Source organism: Scyliorhinus canicula, chromosome 2, assembly GCF_902713615.1.
Source record: "Scyliorhinus canicula chromosome 2, sScyCan1.1, whole genome shotgun sequence".
In the NCBI taxonomy this organism is placed as follows: domain Eukaryota; kingdom Metazoa; phylum Chordata; class Chondrichthyes; order Carcharhiniformes; family Scyliorhinidae; genus Scyliorhinus; species Scyliorhinus canicula.
In genome coordinates this window covers 211341727-211367176 of record NC_052147.1, presented here as the reverse complement: position 1 = coordinate 211367176, position 25450 = coordinate 211341727, and the positions used below count along the sequence as shown (strand labels likewise).

Here is a 25450-nt window from a genome sequence, read left to right as displayed (position 1 = left end):
ATGGAGCTTTTGGTTTGAGGGGAATCGGCGATCCAGGAGGAAATTGCATTTAAAAACTGCACAAGTTTTGAGAAGTGTTTTTTCCTATGAGTTTCTGGAAAACTTACTTGTATATCAAACACAAAATATGCCATGAGCTGTGTTTTGCAAAAACAATTTGCTTTAAATGTGCATGGACATATTTGACATTGGTAACAAAGTGCAATTTGATTAATAGAGCTAAAAAGTAAGCATGTTTAATCACAGCTCTGATCCACTACCTGTGAATAAATTAAATTTTATATTATGAGAAACAATTTTATGACACGGTGGCACGAGAGCAGCATTGTGGCACAGTGATTAGCACTGCTGCCTCACACCTCCAGGGACCTGGGTTCAATTCCAGCCTTGGGTAACCGTCTGTGTGGAGTTTGTATGTTCTCCCTGCATCTGCGTGGGTTTCCTCCAGGCTCCGGTTTCCTCCTACAGTCCAGAGATATACAGGTGAGGTGGATTGGCCATGCTAAATTGTTCCTTAGTGTCCAAAGATGTGCACGTTAAGTGGGATCACGGGGATGGGGCAGGGGAGTGGGCCTGGGTAGGCTGCTCTTTCAGAGGGTCAGTGCAGAGCTGATGGGCTGGGTCTCCTCCTTCTGCACTGTAGGAATTCACTGGATCGGCGGATTTTAAAAATGCATACAGAATAATTTCCTAGTGATATTGTGTACAATGTCAATATCTTGGTTAAAAATATTTGCATCCTTACATCCAAAAGACCTTTCTTGATTGTCCATAATAAGTGGACAAAGAGGAAACAAGCAATTGTTATTCATTAATCTTGGTGGGACATGCCAGTAATGTGGTTGAGCCAGCTTCTAGAAATATGTATTGTAAACTAGCACAAGGTTCTGGAAGCTCTGTTGAAACTGAAAGTGATTTCTGTTTAAAATTCCCAAATTATTTGTGCTGGTTACATCAATTTCAGCTAAACTAGCATAAAAATACCAATGCCACCAAGCAGAAACTTAGGCACCTCCAGTGATAGTTCCTGGGATAGCAGTCCAGCCATGTATAGTACTGCACTCTATTATGAAAACTGAAGCTGTATTTAAAAACAAAAATCTTAATTTTGCACAGAACTCAGTACTAGTGTGTAGATTTGTATTCTAGTCTATGATTTCTGCTTTCGATTGGTCCATAATTTGGGCAGAAAAGAATTTATTCACATCAAACCAGATGTAAATTTGCTGCTGTTTACACAGGGAAATTGTGTCAAGAGTCCTGATTGAAGTAGGAACATTTAAAGGGAGAGATGGTTGTTGCTCAATAGTGAGTAGATCTGCTTGAGTGAGCCACATTTTGAGAAATCACGAGGGCTATTGTAGCTGACTTGGCAGAATGGTTCACAACTGTGACTTGGGCTTGAGAGACAGGTTATACAGACAGGGTCATTGTTAATTCCCCACTTGTATTGTTCAATATGTCTCAACAAAGCAAAGATCAATATCTAGATTTACATTTACAAATAATCATTTTTCCGATTTCCTTTTCAGATTCACAATGTTTGTAATCGTTCAGCTTAAAGAAAGTTATTTAGACATTTGCCTTAATGTCTAGCAGCTTAAATTTTTAATCATAACATGAACAAAATATTCTCTGTTTCTTTTCCAGGTTTATAATGGCTGAGCTCCTCCAGACTGAAAAAGCATACGTTAGAGATTTACACGAGTGTCTTGAGGTATGTAATCCACAATTTATTCTCCTACAGACTAATACAAATTTAATCTGGTGGTAACCTTTGCTCAAGTTGACATCAAGTTTATCATTGAGTAATATGCTCTTACTTGAATATATAGCATAACTCCAATGATGTTCCAGCTGAATAATGGGAACATACGATGCGTGACAGACACAGTGTGGATTTGACACTGTAAGAATAGAACTCCATATCAGTGTCTAACTGAGTTTAAAAGATGCTTATAGGAGGGGTCGCTAGGCCCCTGGACAACTTAAGCAACTCAAAAACATATGAGGAATTCTTTTGAAGAAGCGCCTCCATGTGTAGAATTCTCCCATGAAACTAGAATCTGATTTGGAGCCAGACAGTAACAACTCATTCACCAATGATGATGGATGGATCTAAAACATTGGTAACTAGTTACTGTCCCTCTAAACCATTATTCATTCATTTCTTTATCCCTTAATAGCCCATTTTATGAATTGCATTGTCAAAGAATGCACTAATATAATGATTAATATGCAAGGAAAATAAATTGAGTCAAATTCCTTGAAAGATTGGCCCATTTTAAGTGTTGATAATTCAGCGATAAATTATAGATACATCTTTTATACAATATAGATGTATTTCTGCAAGATTTACTGTGCACCAATATTCAGATCTATACACTGTGCAGACTGCAAGTGAATCAATTTAAGTATGCTTTACAAATTTAAGAAAACCCTTCATTAAAGTATTCTGATTCCGGGAGCTGCTTTTGCATATTTTCACCAGATGGTGGAATGAGGGTCAGCAGTGGGATTCTCCGACCCGGCGGGGGGTCAGAGAATCCCCGAGGGGGGCGGCGCAAATCCCGCCCCGACGCCGGCTGCCGCATTCTCCGGTGCCGGTTTTCGGGCACGGGTGGGGTTCACGGGTGGGGGCCATTGGCAGCCACCCCCCGCCCCCCCCCCCGGCAATTCTCCGGGCCCCGATGGGCCAAGCAGCCATCCGCTTCTGGCCTGTCCCACCAGCGTGGATTAGACATGGTCCCACAAGGTGGGACCTGTAGGTAAGTCGGCTGGGGCGATCCTTGGGGGGGTGGGGGGTGGCGGCTGCCACGGCGCCAACCCCTCTGCCGTCCACCTAGCCCCCGGAAGTGCGGAGAATTCCACACTTTTGGGGGCTGTTGACGCTGGAATGGTTCATGACGGTTTTCCCGCTGGCATGGGGACTTGATCCCGCGAAAGGAGAATTCCGCCCCAGAGGTAAACTTTAGAACTAACCATGAACCATTAGATGCAAAATCATTCCAACAAATCACCGTTAAACCTGTCCTCTGGATACTTATCGGTATTGATTGAAAACCAGCTGAATTTATTGTCAATATTTGTTGTTCAAGGTATTTAAGGTTAATGCATTGTTCCTCAATAATTCATGTTCCTTAATATTTCTTTGTAAAGTGACATTTGAAAATGAGAGCAAATTTAGAAACTGAGAAGCAAGAGGACCATGTGATACCAACACCCCTCGTTCTTTTTCTACTTCATACTGTTCAATTTTTAAAAGTGCTGACCAATAACTGAAAGAAACAATTTCCCCCACCTTTTCGTCATTTTCATTGTTGCCCTATCTTACATGGTTCCCCTGTTTGCCTTGAATGGAATAGGAAGCAAGCAAATTGCATTCTGGTTTTGTCTGTCCTGTTCTTGAACATGGGGATGCAGGATGACCTCCTCTCTACCTTTTCTTTCTATCTCAGGGAAATCTTTCTTGAGTTTGGGGACTGCCTTTTAAGGTTCATAAGAAGAAACATAGAATATTGCAGCATTTGAATACACTAATGTGCCCCCATAATATTCTGCATTATATTACCCGTGTGAAAGGGTTCTTGCTGTGTGACTACGAACAGTTCTTTTTGCAAGGATTTTAAAATATGGGAGACTTGTGCAAGGACTTGAACATGTGTTAAAAATAATAATGTTCAGTCAAAAGACTGCATCAAACTGTCACTTACATGCAAAGAAGTAGTTGTGCTTACATTGAGAATTGTGATCTGAAAGAAGCTCATCCTGTACTATCCCACATTCATGGAATTTGTTCCCATTCTTTGCCTTTCAGACCTATTTTTGGGAAATGACCTGTGGAGTGGAAGAGATCCCATCTGGTATTATTAACAAGGAACATATCATATTTGGAAATATTCAGGAGATATATGAGTTTCACAACAAGTAAGTCTTGAATGACAGACAGAATTAATTGTCAGGTTTTTTTTTAAATGCCTTCTCGTGAAGGAACCCTTAAGCAAGTGAGCAGAAGTTTCTGTCCTAATCCTAAGGGGGCTTCTTACCCAATCTCAGTTTATGCCTCCTTTCCCACACAACCTGTTGCTCCCAATTATTATCCTCCTCTTTCCCCTATTGCTCTGATAGTTCTGTGTCCAAAATTTACTTAATGGATTTGCCTTCTTTACACCTCCTCTACTGCGAGTGTGAAGTCTTCACACTCAGAGAACTTCTCCTTATCTGAGGGGAACCTGTCAAGAGTGTCCTCTGTCACCACTGCCCTTTGCCCTGGCGATAGAACCCCCTCACAATAGCCTTAAAGTCGTCCACACTGCAAAAGAGTATCCTTCAAGCTGGTGTGGAGCACCATGTGTCCTTATATGCTGATGACCTCCTATTATATATCACTAACCCTGTTGCCTCTGTTGATGGCATAATGAATATATTTGCCGCCTTTGGCCCATTCTCGGCTATAAATTGAATATCAACAAAAGTGAGTGTTTCCCAATTAACTCTATTGCCAAACAAATCCCCTCTAGAACTTTGCCATTTTGTATATCTGGTGCTGGTTTTCACTACTTAGGTGTGAACATGACGTACTCTCTTGCGACTCTTCATAGAACAAATCTTATGGGCGTGGACACAAAATTAAAGTGGATATGCAGTGCTGGAACAGTTTGCTTCTTTCCGTAGCTGGCAGAATTCAATCCATAAAAATGAACATTCTGCCCAGATTCTTATTTCTTTTCTGATGTCTCCCTCTTTTTCTACTAAAATCATTTTTTCTCATTGGTAGCAAGCTGATATCAACATTTATCTGGGTGGGCAGAATTGCCAGAGTTCATAGAGCGATACTTTAAAGAGGGAGACGAGTTACATAGAAACATAGAAAATAGGTGCGAGTATAGGCTATTCAGGCCTGCACCACTATTCAATATGAACATGGTTGATCATGCAAATTCAGTATCCCACTCCCACTTTATCTCCGTACCCCTTGATTGTTTAGCCGCAAGGGCCACGTCCAGCTCCCTCTTGAATTTATCCAACGAACTGGCCTCAACAGCTTTCTGTGGTACAGCATTCCACAACTTCACAACTCTCTGAGAGAAGTTTGTCCCCATCTCAGTCCAGAATGGCTTACCTCTTATTCTTAGCCTGTGACCCCTAGTTCTGGTTGTTGGGCTAGCTTCTCCTATTCTACTGTATTGTTATTGGGCACTCAGTATTGAAAAGATTTTAACATGGCGTCATGATCCAATTTGAATTTGGATATAAATACATAGACACAGGCATCGGTGAAGCATACAGGAGTGTAGTACTACTCAGTAGAGAAGATGTGTGAAGAGATCAGTCCATAAGAGCCTCATTTAGGAGTCTGGTAACAGCAGGGAAGAAGTTATTCTTGACTTTGTTCGTGCATGTTCTCAGACTTTTGTATCTCCTGCCCGATGGAAGAAGTTGGAAGAGTGAGTAAACCGGTTGGGAAGAGTCTTGGATTATGCTGCCCACTTTCCCCAGGCAGCGGGAGGTGTAGACGGAGTCAATGGATGGGAGACGGGTTTGTGTGATGGACTAGGCAATGTTCACGACTCAGTAGTTTCTTGCGGTCCTGGGCCGAGCAGTTGCCATACCAGGCTGTGATGCAGCCAGATTGGATGCTTTCTGTGGTGCACCTGTAAAAGTTGGTAAGAGTCAATGTGAACATGCCGAATTTCCTTAGTTTCCTGAGGAAGTACAGGCGTTGTTGTGCTTTCTTGGTCATAGCGTTGACATGGGTGGGCCGGGACAGATGTTTGATGATGTGCACACTTAGGAATTTGAAGTTTTCAACCAGCAGGTTGACTGGGGTACTGGTAGCACGGTAGCACCGTGGGTAGCACTGTTGCTTCACAGTGGCAGTGTCCCAGGCTTGATTCCCAGCTTGGGTCACTGTCTGTGCGGAGTCTGCACGTTCTCCCTGTGTCTGCGTAGGTTTCCTCCAGATGCTCCGGTTTCCTCCCACAAGTCTCGAAAGACATGCTGTTAGGTGAATTGGACATTCTGAATTCTCCTTTTGTGTACCCGAACAGATGTCGGAATGTGACGACTAGGGGCTTTTCACAGTATCTTCAAAGCAGGGTTAATGTCAGCCTACTTGTGACAATAAAGATTATTATTATATTATTAACTCCACCTTGGCCCAGTTGATGTAGACAGGGGTGTGTACAGTACTTTGCTTCCTGGAGTCAATGACCAGCTCTTTAATTTTGCTGGCATTGAGGGTTAGATTGTTGTGCTTACACCACTCTACTGGGTTCTCTATCTCCCTGCTATATTCTGACTCACCATTGTTTGAGATCCAATCTATTACAACTATGTCGTCAGCAAACTTGCAGATGGAGTTGGAGCCAAATTTTGCCTCGCAGTCGGGTGTATAGAAGGGGGCTAAGTACTAATTACTAAGCACTAAGTGCTAAGTACTAAGTACCAATTTTAAACTGGTGTCTATATTTTTTAAATCAGTCCACCCAATTTTTTTGTCCAACTAAGGGGCAATTTAGCATGCCCAATTCACTTACCCTGCACGTCTTTGGGTTGTGAGGGTGAGACCTACGCAAACACGGGGAGAATGTGCAAATTCCACATGGTCACTGACCCAAAGATGGGATCGAACCTCAGCGGCGTGAGGCAGGAGTGCTAACCACTATGCCACCGTGGCGCCCTTAAACTGGTGTCTAATGGAAGCACATTCCTGCTGCTCATCCATTCTTAAGCATTGCGCGATGAGGCCGTTAGGTTGCGAACGTGGTCGAAAACGAGAATCGCGTCGGGCACTGATCAGTTTGCAATCTAACCGGCCTGCTCTCATTGGCGAAATCAGGAACCCGCAGTGGCATGGTGAGAATCCAATAATCCCCACTTAAGGCAAATCACCACACAATTAATGGGAGTGAACCCCTATCTAACGGCCTCTCGTGATCCAATCGCCTCCCCAGCAAATGGTCACGTGGGCGCTGATTAATAGATCTTTTTAAAACCATAAAGCTGGTGGAAGGACTACAGCGGAGACCCGAGGAGGGGAGTAGCCATCTTTGCTCCCAGGCAATGCACCTGGGGGCACTGGGGTCGCTGCCTTGGTGCTTGTAGGGGAAGGTGGGGAAGCCCCCGGGGGGCTGATCTCGGTTGGGGTGCCCTGCCATTGGTAGGGGGGAGGGGGGGTGGAGCCGGGGCGGGGGTGCCTGCCCGTGCCAGCAGAGGTGTGGTGGCTCAACACTTGTGGGTCCGCCATGCCACGCCCTGGATTGTGTCCCTATTCCGGGGGGAAACCCCAGCTCCTGCCCGCCTGCCCCAACGACCACCAATAGCCGCCACTGACCGCGGAGGCCTCTGGTCATATGGCTGAAGGCTATTGCTAATTGGGAATTGGCAATCGTAGTTTGGTCAGCACTTCACACCTCCCAAGTGGATTCCCGTGGGTAGGCGTGGCATGCAGCTTGTGGGAGTTATTACCTAGCATCCCAATCAGACCATGATGCCTGGAAATTTTGCCTGAACACTGCGACACCATGAAGGTAGTGGCCGACATCAGAACACCCAGGGGCTGAGCACCAGTACCACAGACATTTCAGCGACCAGAGAGTGGGTGTGTACACAGGGGAGGGTCCAGTGCCCGGTCCAGGTAACGTTACGTGCCGGTGTGGGCAGCGTGTGTTGGATGACAGGGAGTGGGGGGGGGTGGGAAGAGCAATGGGAGACATGAGGGTCCCAGGCTGGAAGACACCACTGACTGTCAGTCTCACACCTTCTTCAATTCCTCACAGATATTACACAGGATGGATGATATCTTGGACTCCGCGGAAGCTGCCCTACTGGTGCTGCTGGCAGGCCAGGAGGCCAGACACTGGAGAAGGCATCAGCAGCAGCATTAACAGAGACTCAAGGTGGCAGCACATGTGCAGGGCCCTCCTTCTACCCTGAAAAACTGACCACCCATCAGGCGAGGGAGGAATCCAGAGAGCAAAGGTGTACGGGCATTACTGGTCTTTCAACAGATGACATATGGCGTGTGCCACAGGAGGCTCCTCCTCAACAAGGAGACGGTGTGGCACCTGTGCCATGTCCTCACGGGCATGGCACCACGTGGAGGAGGAGGATACCTGTTCCTGGTGGCCATCAAGGTCACCACAGCCCTGAACTTCAACACCTCAGGATCATTTCAGGGCTTGAGAGGGATCTGTGAGCCATCTCAAAAGCTACAGCTCACAAGTGCATCACGAATGCCCTGTTTGCCCAGGCAGCGAACTATAGAAACGTTGACATGAACCAGGCCCAACAAGATGCCCAAGCAGCAGGTATCTCTGCCATCGCCGGGATGCCCCAGGGGTAGTAGATGGCACGCATGATGCCTTGTGCTCACCAGGAGTGCCCTACATCAACCGGAATGGGTTCCACTCCCTGGACGTCCAGCTCATGTACGACCACCACATGAAGATCATGCACGTGTGTGCACTCTTCCCAGGAAGTGTGCACAACAGCTACAACCTGGGGCAGTCAGACATCCCCAGCATCTTCGATGGCCACCCCAGGATGGCCATCTGGCTATTGAAGAACCCGTTGAGGACCTGGCTAGTGACGCCAGTAGGGAGGCCGGTGACTGACGCAGAGACCCATGTGGCCACTCAGACTGTCATTGAGCGGTGCATCAGACTCCTCAAAATGCAGTTCCAATGCTTCGGGCGCTCTGGTGGTACACCGCAGTACACCCCCTAGTGGGTCGCCTGCTTTGTGATGGTCAGCTGTGAGAGGGCGTGGGGTGAGTGGGGGGTTGAAAGGGGCCATGTCCAGAGAGCTGGGGCAAGGGATTAGTGCTCGGCCCACATTGCAGAAGCGTCAACTTTTTTAATGCTGTACATATGTGTCCCCAACTGTCCCAATCCACCTCTGGTGCCACCACACCTTCACAACCTCTCCCCCCACCCCTTTTTCCCCCCACCCTCATGGCACCCTCCCCCCATTTCCTCAAAACCCCCCTCCCTCCTGTGCCCTCCCAGTGATCGTTGACCTGCTTAGACTTCCGTGCTCTACCGCTGTGCCTAGGTGTGTCCCCAAATGCACATCAGAGGTGGAGGCAGCCTGCTGCCTACTGTTTCCCTTGGCTGGCGTCCTCTGGGGGCTCTGGGGCCAGAGGGCTCTGACCCACTTGTTGGCGCCACATTCCCCACCGTGCTGACTCCCAGACACGCCGTTGTCAGGGAGGTGGGTCTCGGGGGAGTTGGTGGCTGCCGTCGCCGTTCTGTAGGGTGACCCTGGGTTACCACCCAGCACCCCCTCCTCCCGCTTAGTGGCCATATGGCTCTGGGGTTTACCTCAGGACAGAGGGGCAGCTTGAATGAGTCCGGCTGCCTCTGCGTCATCTGGCTCTGCCAGCCCTGGCGGCTCCCCAATGTCTGCATCACAGTGTCAACACCCTCTGCAATGCTCCTCAGTGACTGGGACATGCTCCACACTGCCACGGCAATGCTCACCTGTGACTGGGACATGTTCCACAGCGCCTCGGCTATACACACCTGAGACTGGGTCACCTCCCCCAGTGGCGGGTACGTGCTCTGGAGTTGCTCAGCAATGCCCACCTGAGACTGGGACATGCTCCTCAATGCCTCATCAAGGTCTAACTGGGACACGTACCCCAGCGACCGGGACATGCTGTCGAGGCCCTGTGCCATGGTCACTGACTGAGCCATGCCTTGACACCTCCACTCATGCTGCCGTCGTCCTACCAGGCCCTCCATTGTGGTCACCACCCTAGCAGTGTTGGCCTCGGTGCCTCAGATTGCCGGCATTATCTCCTGTGCACGTAGCCTCTAGGACTCCTCTAATCAGCTATGGACCTGTTGGAGTGTCACTGATATCTTTCTCTGAATATCATGGCCACACCCTATAGACTGCTGCAGCTCCAGGTAAATCTGATCCAGAGGCTCAGCATCTGATCCAGCTGGATCCTGGGATGCCTACTGTCCCGCCTGGAAGTTCCTGGCTCTAGCTGATGTGCATCGGCAATTGTTGTGGTGCTCACCAGAATGTGCCCCAGAAGCCTGACCACTACTGTCGCCCACAGAGATGTGTGCCTCTGTGCTGGTGGAGGGTGATGATGACAGCTGTGCTGCAAATACAGTTGTCTCCTCGGAGGTTCACATGGGAGGCAGGGGCAGGTTGGGGACCACCCCGGATGGGTTGGCAACACTGGATGAGGTTCCTGAGAGAGAATGGACATGTGGTCAGTGGGGAGGATGGGTCATTCTGCTTGACATTAAGAATTTATGTATGGCAGGTCATCTGAGTGATGGAACGTCACCTCTGCGCTGTACGCCAACCTCTACATTGGTGACAGATCTGCCCTCAGCCACCTGCAGGGCCCGTTCCTCATAGGGAGTGAGGACTCTGATGTTCGGCACCCCACCACCCATCTGGACGCTTTCTCGTCTGTTGCCGGTTTCAGGGGGCTGGTACCAACTCACGTGCGGCCTGGTGGAGGTCGTTGACCTTCATACGGCACTGGGTGCTGTGTCTCCTGGTGACACTCCCTGAGCCGACGGCCATTGCCACTTCCTCCCAGGCGGCACGATTGCCCTGTGGCTGACCCACTTCAGTGGAACAGGAAACCCCGTCTGATTTTGGCTGTGTTCAACCGTCTGGCCAGGTCAGCATCCCCAAATTTTGGGACTGGTCCGCTCGGTGGCATGGCTACAACCTGTGTGGAGTTTGCACTGCAGGATCAGTTTAAGTGCTGCTTTCCCTTGTTTGTGGGCGGCTGACGAGCGCAGTCCTGATGAATCAGCCAGCGGGATCATCATTTGCAGCGTGAAGCCCGTGAGACCTTGTTAAGTGGACCAATTAACATTTTAAAGCAATGACGGCCTCGCCAGGCAGTACGCCAGGAAGCTGGTGGCAGTTCCCACTCACTACCACACTTAGAAACATTTCCACAAAATTGTGCCCATGGAAACTTTCCACTCATTCGTTATTAGGTCCAATTTGTAATGAACACTTATTCTTGCCCTCCATGCTTGACTTGGTGTTTGCCTTGTGGAGGAAGAAGCTACTCAAACATTTTACTGACCTGTTTGCGGATGCGAACTTTGCCAGCTTTAGCAAGCCTGCAGCCAAATTTAATTTACCTGAATCTAATCTAATCTGAATCTATTTTCAAACCCGTGGTTTTGTTCGCTGGCACTGTCCATCCTTTCCTCAACCAGCTCCAAATATATTGTTGGAAGGGATTTATCATTTCCCCAAACCAGCAGTGTTTCTATTTCATGGTTGTATGATCTTATGATATTTTCTGGACCCTCCCCTTTCCATAAGGTAAGAAATGATTGGGAAGCGGAGCTTGGGCTCGACCTTACGGATGACCGATGTAAGGAGGCCCTTTTTAGCGTCAACCCCACATCCTCCTGTGCTCGGCTAAACTTAATTCAGTTTAAAGTTCAGTACAGAATTCTCTTTACCAAGGTCAGAATTGGTAAGTGTTTCTCCAACACAGCCAACAAATGTGACAGGTGCTCACTCGCCCCTGTAGACCATAACCATATGCTCTGGTCATGCCCAAAGCTGGCTGATTTTTGGCCATCCTCCTTTGGCACTCTTTCAAGTTCTAGATATTGAACTACAGCCTTGTCTTTTGATAGCCACATTCGGCGACTCATCTGCACTGTTTCACTAAGGTAGACGTCATTGCATTTGCTTCATTAATAGCCCGCAGGTGGATCTTATTAACCTGGAAGTTCCCCAAGCCACACAGTGATTCATCCTGGTTGGCAGACTGTCTTTTCAATATCTGGAGATGATTAAGTATACCGTGAGAGAATCCACTGAGAACTTATTTTGTAGATGGCAACCATTTGTCTCTTTCTTTAAAGAGTTAATTACTGTCAACTGTTAATCTTACTGTTTTTATTTGTATAGTTTTTGTTTATCTGTTTATGAGGGGGGGGGGGGGGGGGGAGATGCATTATGGTACTGTCTTGAACTTTGTTTAGCTGCTCCTTTCCTCTTTTCAAAATCAATAATAAGAATTTCCAAAAGAAAGGTTCCTGGATCTGGATCTGAAGTGTTGCAACCTGTAAGGCGACAGACCAGGTGCTGGAAAATAGGATTAAAATGAGCGGCTAGTTCCTTTTTCCTCTTTTTTTGCCAGCACAGACTCGGTGGGCTGAATGGCCTCTTTCTGCACCAGAATCTTTCTATGATTCTACCTCCCTCTGACTAATGTCAACACTTGAGCTGTTTGCATAGAAATCATGGAATACCTACAATGCAGAAGGAGGCCATTTGTCTCATTGAGTCTGCACCAACCCTCTGAAAGATCACCCTAAATAGGCCCACTCCCCCACCCCATCCCTGTAACCCCATCTAACCTGCACATCCCTGAACACTAAGGGACAATTTTACCACAGCCAATCCACCTAACCTGCACATCTTTGGACTACAGTTTACTTCGGACTAGATGTGTACTGTAGTCTAAACTATATAGTTTAATATAGACTTAGGTCGACATTAAAATTCCTTAGAACTCTTAACATATTTTTAAAAAAACATTCCTATGTATGTTAAACTCCATATTCCAGTGCTGGCAATCTTTAACATTCTACAGTCACTGACTTGCCCCAGCACTGAGCAAATTGATCTGCTCAGAAGTGAGTCATACAGACCAGGAATAGACGTGGGTGGACCCCCAAAATGTGCTAAATTAGCCAGGCTTAGCTGGGATGATGGAATAGGCGTTGGAATTAACCTCAACTCCCTGAGGTAGGGAACAAAAATTAACATGGATTTGATTTCTTCTCCAACCTGGCAGAGGTTTATTTGTAAAACTCTGAAAAATCAGTCACAATCTTGCCTGAGATCCCCCTGTGGCTAAGTTGTCTGCCAACACTCACTCACCTCGGCACATGTATGAGTAAATTAGCAAACCACTGTGACATTAATCTCACTGATTTCTGTTGCCATTGATGGTATGGTCTGTAGGTACACATGGCACAAGGTGATTGAATTCTTCCAACTGTCGTGGGCTGCTTGGAGGTCAACCAGTCACGTAGTGATAGTGTAAATCAGTACGCTAACCGTTGGTTTGTGCCCGAATTATAGTTCCAGTTAAATACTTTCTTGAAAAAGTGTATTTGATGTTTGTAGATTTCCTCTCTGAATAATACCCTGACCAGTCACAGAAGAAATACACAATGCGTGTAAGCAGATAAGAGCACAGAAATACAGTGTCAGTGCAGTGTAATTAATGGATAATTCAAACTGTCTATTTTTCTCAGCATCTTTCTGAAAGAATTGGAGAAGTACGAACAGCTGCCAGAAGATGTAGGTCACTGCTTTGTCACATGGGTAAGTAACATTTTTATTATTATAAAAAACTTTTCATGATTTCAGGCTTTTACTTGTGAGAGGACTACGTGAGAGAAATAATCCTGACTTTGATTTGACTGATGATGAAAGTTCAGACATTATTGCACAGAAGTCCAGTTTATATCATTCAACAACACCCTGTATTTATATAGCACGTGATCTAGCTAAATAAAACTGAGTTTGTTCTGGGTGGGATTAGTGGGGTCATTCCCGGTGCTTGCAGCACCTGGAACGACTCGCTATCTCACGGCACTGTGTTTATTTTAAGTGCCCTGGCTGTGAACGCCACCTCCTCCCGAGGCTACACTCAGGGTCATTTTCTGCACGAGGTGCTCCTCCTTGCAGGGAGAGATCGGGTCACCTGTTTTAAATTACATCCTGATCTCTCGACCCCTGACACAACCCCCGGATCCCACAATGCCCCAAAGCTCCTATAAGGGGCTCTTTGAGCCCCCCTGCATACCACCTGATACAGGCAGGGCAGCCCCGGGCTGGATCTCAGTGTGAACAAATTGCCAGCCTGACATCTTGGCACTGCCAGCCTGGCACAGTGGCAGCGCCACCTGTACACCATGGCAGTGCCATGCTGATACATGCTGGTGGCATTGCCAGGCTGGCAGGGTGACATGACCAGGGTGACAGGCTGGCAGTGCCAAGGTGCCCAGGTGGCACCAGCAGTGCCAGGATGCCACCCTGCCCGGAGGCCGGCCATCCTGTGGCCTCCAATTGCCTGGGAGACCCCTCCCTCCAGGTATCATCCCACCTGGTCCCCATTTGTGGGGACCAGTACTGAACAGGGGTCTGCTAGGGCCTCATCAGCAAGGCCATTGGATGCTGGATAGCCCTTATATTCGGCGCAAGCACGGCTAAGTGGGTTCTTAAGCTTACTTCGCCGAGCGAGACTGGCGGGACCCAGATCATAACATCTCGCAAGATCTGGTTAGATCTCACGAGGTGTAACAGCCATCGGGACTCCCAAGGAAGGCCTCTCCTGGGATCTACCAGCTGCATCGCGCCCCGGCTCCGGCAGGCACAGCCGCTAGATCATGCCTATAATCCTTTTAACATATTAATCTGGCCCGAGACATTTCACAGGAGTGCACAAAGCCACGTGATGGTGATATTAGACCAGGTTGACAAAAGCTTGGTCAAAGAGGTGGGTTTTAAGGAGTGTTTTAAAGGATATAAGATATGGAGAGGCAGAGTGTGGGGTAGGAATTCCAAAGCTGAGATTTAAGGCAGCTGAAGTCACAGCCACCATTGGCACAGCAGTTACATTTGGAAATCTCGTGGGGTCAGAATTGGGCAAGTACAGATATGGCACTGGAGGAGATTACAGAGATAGGAGAAGTAAGGCCATGGAGGAATTTGAAAATAACCATGAGAATTTTAAAATCAAGGCAATCCTTAACCCGGAGCCAAGATGGTCAGCCAGCAAAGGGTGCTGAGTGAGTGATGAGCTGTCAGTAAGGACGTGGACAACAAAGTTTTGATGGCCTCAGGTTTATCGAGGACAGAAGTAAGAGACTTGCCTAGATACATTGGAACAGTCAAGTCTGGAGCTAACAAAGGGCCAACGGATGAGGTGAAGCGAGATGGAGTCAGGGAATGTTACGAAGATGAGAAACTCATCTTGGGGTCAAATAGGGCACCAAGATTGGGGATGGTTGTGTTCAGCCTCAAACAGGGAGTGAGGTGGGAACGAATTTGACATTCCCCCACTGGCAGCTTTGCAGGCGGGGGGGTCTCGAAAATTCCTCAGGTGGCCTTCCTATCAGGCTGCCTTCCTATCAGGCTGCAGCCTGCCCTGATCTCTCCGCAGTATTACTGTGGCATAGGCAAAGCCATGTCCAAATTGAGGCCCTTTAGTAGCCAATTAATTACTTTCCAGGCTGACGGGAGAACTTCAGGTGCAGGGGCAAGCCCGGAAGGAAACTCTGTTCAGGCCTCAGCTGACAAAGTGACACTTCCAACAACAGTCTCCTTTCAACATTGAGCCTCCCCGCATCCCTCCCCCCCCCCCCCCCCCCTCCCCCCCCCCCATGGTTCTTCCCTTGCAGGGACTCCTCCACCAACACCCCCACACTATCTCCTACCCAATCCCCCCCTCAAGTCTCACTTCCCCTCCCCAATATGAGACCCCCACATTTAATTGGTCATGGACTCCAAGGGCTTTCACGCTGGGTACTGCTGCAATCCCAGTCCTGTCCACTGTAGCCTCTGGCATTATTGGGACTCACGAGCTGCCGATCAATAGTACGGCACGGTGGCACAGTGGTTAGCATGGCTGCCTCACAGCTCGGGTTCCCAAGTTCAATTCTGGCCTCGGGTGACTGTCAGTGTGCAGTCTGCTCGTGTGTGCATGGGTTTCCTCCGGGTGCTCCAGTTTCCTCCCACAGTCCAAAAATGTGTAGGTTAGGTGGATTGGCCACGATAAGTTGTCTCTCAGTCCAAAGGTTAGGTGGGATTGCTGGGTTACATGGATGAGGTGGAGGCATGGGCTTAAGTAGGATGCTCTTTCCAAGGGCCGGTGCTGATCCAATGGGCCGAATGGCCTCCTCCTGCACTGTAAATTCTATTTTAAAAAATCAAACGAGTTCAGGGCTCTGGGTGGGGAGTTGTGGAGAAAGTTTGGCCCAGTGGACGAGTAGAAGGGAGGCATATGATAATAATAATAATCCTTATTAATATCACAAGTAGGCCTACATTAACACTGCAATGACGTTACTGTGAGAATCTCCTAGTCGCCACACTCCAACGCCTGTCGGGGTACACTGAGGGAGAATTCAGAATGTCTAATATACCTAACAAGCACGTCTTTCAGGATACAGGCAGTTGGTCAGAGGATCTTGAACGTACTGGCATGAGCATCTTGCACATGGTTGGAGGTGAGGACTGGAGAGAGGGGTTTAAGTAGAAGGTTTACTTTGGGAATTATTTTTGAATTCTCGGATAATCCTGGAATATTGAGCAATGTTAGCAGAAAAGAGCAGGACTCAATTGTGCTCTATGCGGTCCAGCCAGATCTGTTTGCAGCTCATTAAACCAGTTGTTCACCATATTCTTTTAAGCCTGCATCCTTTAAACTTAAGGGAGCAGAGATGAGAGCCATCCTGGAGAGGCACCAGAATGAGAAAGAGTAATGTTTTTATTGGGGACTAGTGCATCAGAGGTGGAGGTGAGGCAGTGGTTGAGCAAAGCACTAGTTACAGAATTGTTGTGGCAAATAGAGTGCCAAAGAGTAAACAATTATGATTTTGAAAGTGCAGTTGTAAGTGAATTGGAGTATAATTCTTTCCAGGGACAGACACAGAAGCAGGTAGCATTGGGACATGGAAGGGAATATAAGTGGAGAGTGATACAGGAAGTATCATCTGTGATTACTATGATGAAACTAGCAAGACCACAGGGGGTGGCAGTTAATTTGGGGAGGGGTGTTTGAAAAGAGAAAGATTAAAGGAGGATAAGAGGCCAGTGAATCAGAGGAGAGAGTGCATTATGAGTTGAGATGGAGATTGAAATTACCCAGGATGAGAAGCCATTTGGTGCAGAGGCTGAGGACGAAAGAAGTGAAGATGTCTCAGTTAGAAAATGTTTGTCATATTTAGGTGTGCAGTAGAGAATGAGAATTTTAAATGAGAAGCGAGAGAGGTGCAGCAAAGTCAGATGCTCAAAGGAGAAGATGGTGCCAGAGGGGTTGGGGGTCAGGCCAAGGTGTGATTTGATGAGAAGAGACACACTGCCATAGCAAAGGTCTTCAGCTCATTTATTGCTATGATTATGTTAACCTTTTCTACTATCTTGTGGATTTTGCAATTGCCGATGATGCACAAGGTTTTAGATGCCTCCAGGATTTACAATTAGTGTTTCTTCAGATTTCACAGATTAGTAAGCAATCACTTGATTTGTGTTTATTGAGGTTGGTAAGATGCCATGCTGCTGTTGCTAGATACCTGCCAAATGTTAAGGAGCTGTTCAGAAATACTTGCTAAATGGTGACTGTAAAATCCATACATTTGTAGAAGCACCAGTCATCTGAGCAAGTTAATATTTATTTATTTATTTTTTTTTTATAAATTTAGATTACCCAATTATTTTTTCTATTAAGGGGCAATTTAGCGTGGCCAATCCACCTACTCTGCACATTTTTGGGTTGTGGGGGCGAAACCCACGCAGACACGGGGAGAATGTGCAAACTCCACACGGACAGTGACCCAGAGCCGGGATCGAACCTGGGACCTCAGCGCCGTGAGGCAGTTGTGCTAACCACTAGGCCACCGTGCTGCCCTGCAAGTTAATATTTATGACCAATGACATCACCCAAACAGAATAACAATTTTGTGTCTTGTTTAATTCAAAATAGATACAGCTTAAGTATTTTCTGAATCTAAATAACTCTCAGTTCACACCATTGTATGTGCAGAAATAATCTTCCAATAGCACAGAGGTACAAAGAGAAAACTGAGATTATGGGCTGAATTTTGCCGAGTCAGGATGACTCAGGAGCCCCTTAAAAATGTTGGGCAGGTCCTGATTCTTGGATTCCTGACCCCATTCCTGGAGTTTCCAATTTTCAGGAGTGACTTTCAACAGATTAACGGATTTCTTGTCCGATCCTTAGCTGAGACCCCAGAAATCCCTTAACCTGCTGAAAGACCTGAGCTCCAGTGTAGACAATGCTTAATTGCCAGCTCTGGCTCTCTGATCTATGCAGTCAAATTCACAATGTTTATTTGCACGAGATAGAGGTTTCAAGTCCATGCAGTTTCTGCTGTTGATACTAAGGTTCAGGATGATTGACACTTTTATAGAGCTGTAGTAAAAAGGAGTTTTTTAAGGAGGTGGAAAGTTATCAATAACGTTTTTAAACTCATTGCTTCTATGCAGTTTATATTGGGTCATCCCAGCGCATGTGCAAGGGGTTCATCTCTGCGCCAGCCATAGAAGTGCCATAGCTTGGCATAGGGGCTATGAGGAGCCATGTGGTTGTTTGAGGGGTACACCTTGGCATAGGGGACATAAGGGGCCAAAGAGGTTGTTTTGGGGGGGGGGGGGAAGCATGGCATGGGGTGCATGAGGTGGCATGCATGGAGCATGGGCAGTATGTGGAAGGTGCGCGGGTTTAAAGGGTAGGGACTGGTCGGTTAGTTTTTATAACTGGGACAAAGACTCACAGCACTGAGCTGGACCTTTTAAACAGCTCATCTCCACACCCAGCAGTCCCGTGTCTGCCTCCAAACATTTCCCTAAGTTGGCTGGCCCGACTGCACAACAAAACTCCCATTCTTGGGGGCGCTTTCTCCTGAGGTGGATGGGCTGAACTGGGAATTTTCCCACTATCACCTTGAGGGTGAAAATCCATCTCCATATTGTTAATGCAGCTTTGAGTTTGCCGATCAGGAGTTACACCTCGCTGTAAATTAAGTAGATGGTCAGTCCATTGGTTTTACTGCTTCACAAAATGATGCACACCTTAATGGTCCATTGTTCTCTTTTACCAGTATCTAATTTGTTGTTTGGTTTATTTCTGCACAGGCAGACAAATTCCAAATGTATGTCACATACTGCAAAAACAAACCTGACTCCAGCCAGCTAATCTTAGAGCACGCAGGAACCTTTTTTGATGTAAGTAGATTCTCTTTTTGCTCCCCACACTAACACATAGTTTGGTTCACACAGAGGCAATCATGGAATTAAAATTGGTGTATGATGCAGCATATCGAATCAAAATAGATAAGTTGCAGATATTGTGGCATTGAAGGATTTATTTGTGTCAAAAGTCAATTAAGTCTTTGAAATGCAGGTATGTTAATTTCTGGGGATGCTCAAAATACCACTCCCTTTGTTCACATGGGTGCCGTCATTTTTCACAACTGACATTGATCAAAATCAAATTTTAGTTCCCGTTCAAGTTCAAATTAATTTGTATTTTAAACTGTTGCATTTCCATTTTGTAAACTATTGTCAATTTTTGTATTTAGCTCTTTCGTTCTTCATGTTCCTTCCTGTTCATGAAAAATATGACAGTCTAAAAGCATTCCTGAAAACACAGAGGCCACTCACAAAATGCTCCCTTTGTGGAAGTCTTACCTGAAATTTGTCTCCCTTAGGACCAAAGAATGTTGCTGGAGTGAATGACAGCATAAGTGGTTAGTTGTGCATTTGAAGGAGTAGGATTGATATGCCGAATGTTTTTTTTGCTGATTTTATACTTGGTAGTATATTTTGGAAACACAAAGGAATGAAACCAGAAGGACCACCTGACATCGACCCAGGCACCGTAAGCATCAAGAGAGCTGTCACAGAGCCTAGTCAAGCAACAGCCTGAAATAATCATACTCACGGAATCATACCTCACAGATAATGTCCCAGACAACACCATCACTATTCCTGGGTAAAGTAAAGGTAAAGTTTCCATAGTCAAAGATGACCATAGGCTGCTTTCCCCTTTGAGGGAGAGAGCTGACTGGGTGATTTAACCTGAGGATCACCACACCTCAGGCGAGATTCAGAACAGACCAAGCAGCTCAAGACTGTGGGCCATCAGCAGCAGCAGAATTGTACTCTATTTACACTATCTGTAAACTAATGACCTGGCATACCCCCCACTCTACCATTACCACCAAGCCATGGGATCAAGCCTTGGGCTTGTCTATAGACTCCCAAACTGCAATGGTGATGTTGGGAATGGCATTAAACAGGAAATTAGAGATAGATACGATAAAAGAACATCTGTAATTATGGGTGATTTTGATCTGCATATAGGTTGGACAAATTAAATTAGCCATGATATTGTGGAGGAGGAATTCCTGGAGTCTATGCGGGATGGTTTTCTGGACCAATATGTTGAGGAACCAACTAGAGAACAGGCAGTCCTAGACTGGGGACTGTGTAATGAGAAAGGAATAATCGACAATCTAATTGTGCGAGATCCCTTGGGGATGAGTGAGCACAATACGATAGAATTTTTCGTCAAGTTGGAGAGCGAAAGGGGGGGGGGGCGCAGTTACTACTACGAAGATGCTTACCTGTAAATATGTATGTTAATTTTTGCGTGTTTGTTTTTTTTTTCTCTCCTAACAATTTGTAATTTGTTCAATATAAAATATGAAAACTGAATAAAAACATTTATAAAAAAAAAGTTGGAGAGTGAAGTAGTTGATTCTGAGAATAGGACCCTGAATCTTAATAAAGGAAACCACGATGATTTGAGGTATGAGTTGGCTTTGATTGATGGGGAATGTTATTTAAAGGATTGGCAGTGGATAGGCAATAGCAAACATTCAAGGAGCACATGGGGGAACTGCAGCAATTGATTATTCCTGTCTGGCACAAAAATAAAATGGCAAAGGGGGCCAAACCATGACTGACAAGGGAAATTAGAGATAGTATTCAATCCATGGAAGAAACATACAATTTAGCCAAGAAATACAACGGGCGCGATTCTCCGCTCCCACGCCGGGTGGGAGAATCGCGGGAGGGCCGCTCTGGCATCCCCCGCGATTCTCCCACCCCCCTCGTTTTTCACGGCAACCCGCGATTCTCCGACCCGGATGGGCCAAGCGGCCTGCCGTTCCCGACCGGTTCACGCCGGCGGCAACCACACCTGGTCGCTGCCGGCGTGAACAGCGCGCCAAAAGTGAGTATGGAGCTTGTGGGGGGGGGGGGGGGGGGGGGGGTAGAGGGGAGTGAGCACCACGACCGTACTCGGGAGGGGACTGGCCCGCGATCGATGCCCACCGATCGTCGGGCCGGCATCTCAAAGGGACGCACTCTTTCCCCTCTGCCGCCCCGTAAGACCAAGCCGCCCTTGATCTTGCGGAACAGCGGAGGGGTAGACGGCAACCGCGCATGCGCGGGTTTGAGCCATCAGCCGCCGTGACGTCAGTCGCGCATGCGCGGGTTGGAGCCGGCCAACCTGCGCATGCGCGGCTGACATCATTAGGCGTGCCGACCGCGTCATTCTCGGCGCGCCGGGCCTTGACGGCAGCAACAAGGCCCCGCGGCCGAGATTTACGGCACGGCCCTCCTAGCCCCCCCCCCCCCCCTCCCCGGGGGGGGGGGGGGGGGGGGGGGGGGGGGGAGACTAGGAGGCAAGGAGCGGCATCCGACTCCGTCGTGAACCTCTCCGGGGAAGGGGAAAATAGAATGCAAGAGTAAGCTTGCAGACAACCATAAAAACTGACTGTGAAAGTTTCTATATGTACGTGAAGAGAAAAAGATTGATGAAGACAAATGTAGGTCACTTACAGACTGAAATGGGACTGTATGTTATGGGACAAAGAAATGGCTGAACAATTAAAAACATACTTTGGTTCTGTCTTCAGAAATGAGGACACAGATCAGATACCAGAAATCTTGGTAATGTAGGGTATAGTGAAAGGGAGGAACGGAAGGAGTTCAATATTAGTGAAGAAATAAGGCAGGATTCTCCGACCCCCCGCAGGGCCGGAGAATCACTGGGGGGCGGAAATCGCGCCCTGCCGGTTGGGGCCGTTGACAGAGGTCCCCCCAGCGATTCACCAGCCCACGATGGGCCGAGTGGCCGCCCGTTTTCAGCGGGTCCCGCCGGAGTGAAATACACCAGGTCCTTACCGGCGGGACCTGGCTCTGCGGGGTCCTCGGGAGGATGCGGGGGGAGGGGGGGGATCTGGCCCCAGGATGGGCCCCCACACTGGCCTTCCCTGCGATCGGGGCCCACCGATCCGTGGACGGGTCTGTGCCGTGGGGACACTCTTTCTCTCTGCACCGGCCGCTGTAACAGTCCGCCATGGCTGGCGCAGAGATGAACCCCTTGCACATGCGCTGGGATGACAACAGCACACGCTGGCGCTCCCGCACATGCGCCAACACGTGCACGCCGGCAGAGACCCATTGGCGCCAGTTGGCGCGGCGCCAATCCTGCCGCCGGCCTAGCCCCTGAAGGTGCGAATGAATTCCACATCTTCCAGGCGGCCCTGCGCCGGAGTGGTTGGTTCACGCCGGCGGCAACCACACCTGGTCACTGCTGGCGTGAACATCGCGCGAAAGGTGAGTTTGGGGCCTGTGGGGGGCGGAGAGGGGATTGAGCACCACGGCCGTCCTCGGGAGGGGACTGGCCCGCGATCGGTGCCCACCGATCATCGGGCCGGCATCTCCAAGAGACGCACTCTTTCCCCTCCGCCGCCCCGCAAGATCAAGCCACCACGTCTTCCGGGGCAGCGGCCGCGTCATTATTGGCGCGCCGCCTTGATGCCAGCGTCAAGGCCTGGTGGCCGAGTTTCACGTAACGCCGCCTCTAGCCCCCCGGGGGAGGGGGAGAATAGGGGGCGAGGAGCGGCCTCCGACGCCGTCGTGAAACACTCAGACAGTCAACATGGATTTATAAAGAGGAAACCGTGCTTGACAAATCTATTGGAATACTTTGAGAATGTACCTAGAAGAGTTGACAAGGGGAAGCCAGTCGATTTGCTATATTTGGACTCTCAGAGGCTTTTGACAACGTCCCGCATAAGAGATTAACGTGTAAAATTAAAGTGCTGGATTCGGGGTAGTGTATTGAGTTGGATAGAAAACTGATTGGCAGACAGGAAACAAAGAGTCGGAATTAACGGGTCTTTTTCAAATTGGCAGGCAGTGTCTAGTGGGACGTCACAGGGATCGATGCGAGGACCCCAGCTATTCACAATATGTATTAATGATTTGAATGAAGGAACAAAATGTAATATCTCCAAATTTGCAGATGACACCAAGTTATGTGGGAGGGTGAGCTGTGAGGAGGATTCAGAGATCCTTCAGTGTGATTTGCACAAGTTGAGTGAGTAGGCAACTGAATGGCAGATGTAGTGTCATTTTGATAAATGCGAGGTTATCCACTTTGATTGCAAAAACAAGAAGGTAGCCTATTATCTGAATGGCCATAACTTAGGAGAGGGGACTATGCAACAAGACCTGGGTGTCCTCGAGCACTGAAGGTAAGCATGCAGGTACAGCAAGTGGTAAAGAAGGAAAATGGTATGCTGGCCTTTATTGCGAGAGGATTCGATTGCAGGAGTCTTGCTACAATTATACAGGGCCTTGGTGAGCCAACCCCGGGAATATTGTGTGCAGATTTGGTCTCCTTATTGGAGGAAGGATGTTCTTGCTCTAGAGGGAGTGCAATGAAGGTTTACTGAATGATTCTTGGGGTGGCGGGACCGACGTATGAGAGTGATTGAATAAGTTAAGGTTGCATTTGGTGGAGTTCAGAAGAATGAGGGGGGATCTCATAGAAACCTATAAAATTCTAACAGGACTAAACAGGGTAGATGCAGGAAGGATGTTCCCAACGGTGGGTGTGTCCAGAACCAAGGGTCACAGACTAAGGACACTGGGTGGACGATTTAGCACAGAGATGAGGAGAAATTTCTTCACCCAGAGAGTGGTGAGCCTGTGGAATTTGTTACCACAGGAAATAGTTGAGGCCAAACCATATATTTTCACAAAGTAGTTGGATATAGCACTTAGGGCGAAGGGGATCAAAGGATATGGGGTGGGATGTGGGATTAGGTTGTTGAATTGGATGATCAGCCATGATCATAGTGAATGGCTGAGCAGATTCAAAGGCCTGAATGGCCTCCACTTTCTCCTATTTTCTATGTTTCTATGCAACCCTGGAGCAACAGGGGACTGCAGCAGTTCAAGAAGGCAACTCACCACCACTTTCTGAAGGGCAACTAGGGATGGGAAATAAACGCTGGCCTAACCAGTGATGCCCACATCCCATAAATGAATTTTAAAGAAACACCAAGCACATCTAAAAATATGGTGTCAAACTGGTGAAGCTACAACACAGGACGACTTGCGTGCCAAATAGCATAGCAGCAAGTAATAGACAGAGCTAAGCGATCCCACAACCAATGGATCAGATCGAGGCTTTGCAGTCCTGCCACATCCAGCTGTGAATGGTGATGGACAATTAACAAATCATTGGAGGAGGATTCTCCACAAATATCCCCATCCTCAATGATGTGGGAGCCCAGTAAATCTGCACAAAAGATGTGCCGAGTGGATTTTCCATTTCAGTCTCTTCCGTAGGTCCCAAACATCACAGACGTCAGCCTTTGACCAATAATATTCACTTCACATGATATCAAGAAACAGTTGAAAGGACTGGATACCACAACACTATGGGTCTTGACAATATTCCAGCAATAGTCCTGAAGACTTGTGGTCCAGAACTTGCCGCGCCCCTATCCAAGCTGTACCAATGCAGCTACAACACTGGCATCTACTCGACAATGTGGAAAATTGCCCAGGTATGCGGTATACACAAGAAATACATCCAACCCGGCCAATTACCTCTCTATCAGTCTACTCTCCATCATCCGCAAAGTGCTGGAAGGGAACATCAACAGTTTTACCAAACGGCTCTTACTCAGCAATAACCTGCTCATGGATGCTCAGTTTGGGTCCACCTGGTTTACTCCACTCCTGCTCTCATTACAGCCTTATTTTAAATATTGGCAAAAGAGTTGAATGCCAGAGGTGAGGTAAGAGTGACTGCCCTTGACATTGAGGCAGGATTTTACCGAGTATGGCATCAGTGAACCCCAGCAAAATGTAGTCAATGGGAATCAGAGGGGAAACTCTCCACTGGTTGGCATCATACCTAGAACAAAATGACCATCTAGAAGTACAAGGGTAGCAGATACCTGGGAACACCACCACCTGGAGATTCCCCTCCAAGTCACTCACCATCCTGACTTGGAAATATATTGCTGTTCCTTCATTGTAGCTGGGTCAAAATCCTGGACTTGGATTGGATTTGTTTATTGTCACGTGAACCGAGGTACAGTGAAAAGTATTTTTCTGCGAGCAGCTCAACAGATCATTAAGTACATGTAAAGAAAAGGAAATAAAAGAAAATACATAATAGGGCAACACAATGTATACAATGTAACTACATAAGCACTGGCATTGGATGAAGCATACAGGGTGTAGTGTTAATGAGGTCAGTCCATAATAGGGTCATTTATGAGTCTGGTAACAGCGGGGAAGAAGCTGTTTTTGAGTCTGTTTGTGCGTGTTCTCAGACCTCTGCATCTCCTGCCCAATGGAA

General features: G+C 47.6%; 1 protein-coding gene across 6 annotated transcripts in view; it reads left to right on the top strand.

Moving 5' to 3' along the window:
• Window positions 1-25450, top strand: part of kalrna (kalirin RhoGEF kinase a) — a 1222490-nt gene that overhangs the window by 822307 nt on the left and 374733 nt on the right. For all 6 annotated transcript variants that reach the window (XM_038789521.1, XM_038789520.1, XM_038789517.1 and 3 more), the window contains 4 exons: window positions 1651-1717; window positions 3818-3927; window positions 13281-13350; window positions 18907-18996. In XM_038789521.1, the coding sequence (XP_038645449.1) occupies window positions 1651-1717; window positions 3818-3927; window positions 13281-13350; window positions 18907-18996 (337 nt within the window). The remainder of the gene's footprint in view (window positions 1-1650; window positions 1718-3817; window positions 3928-13280; window positions 13351-18906; window positions 18997-25450) is intronic.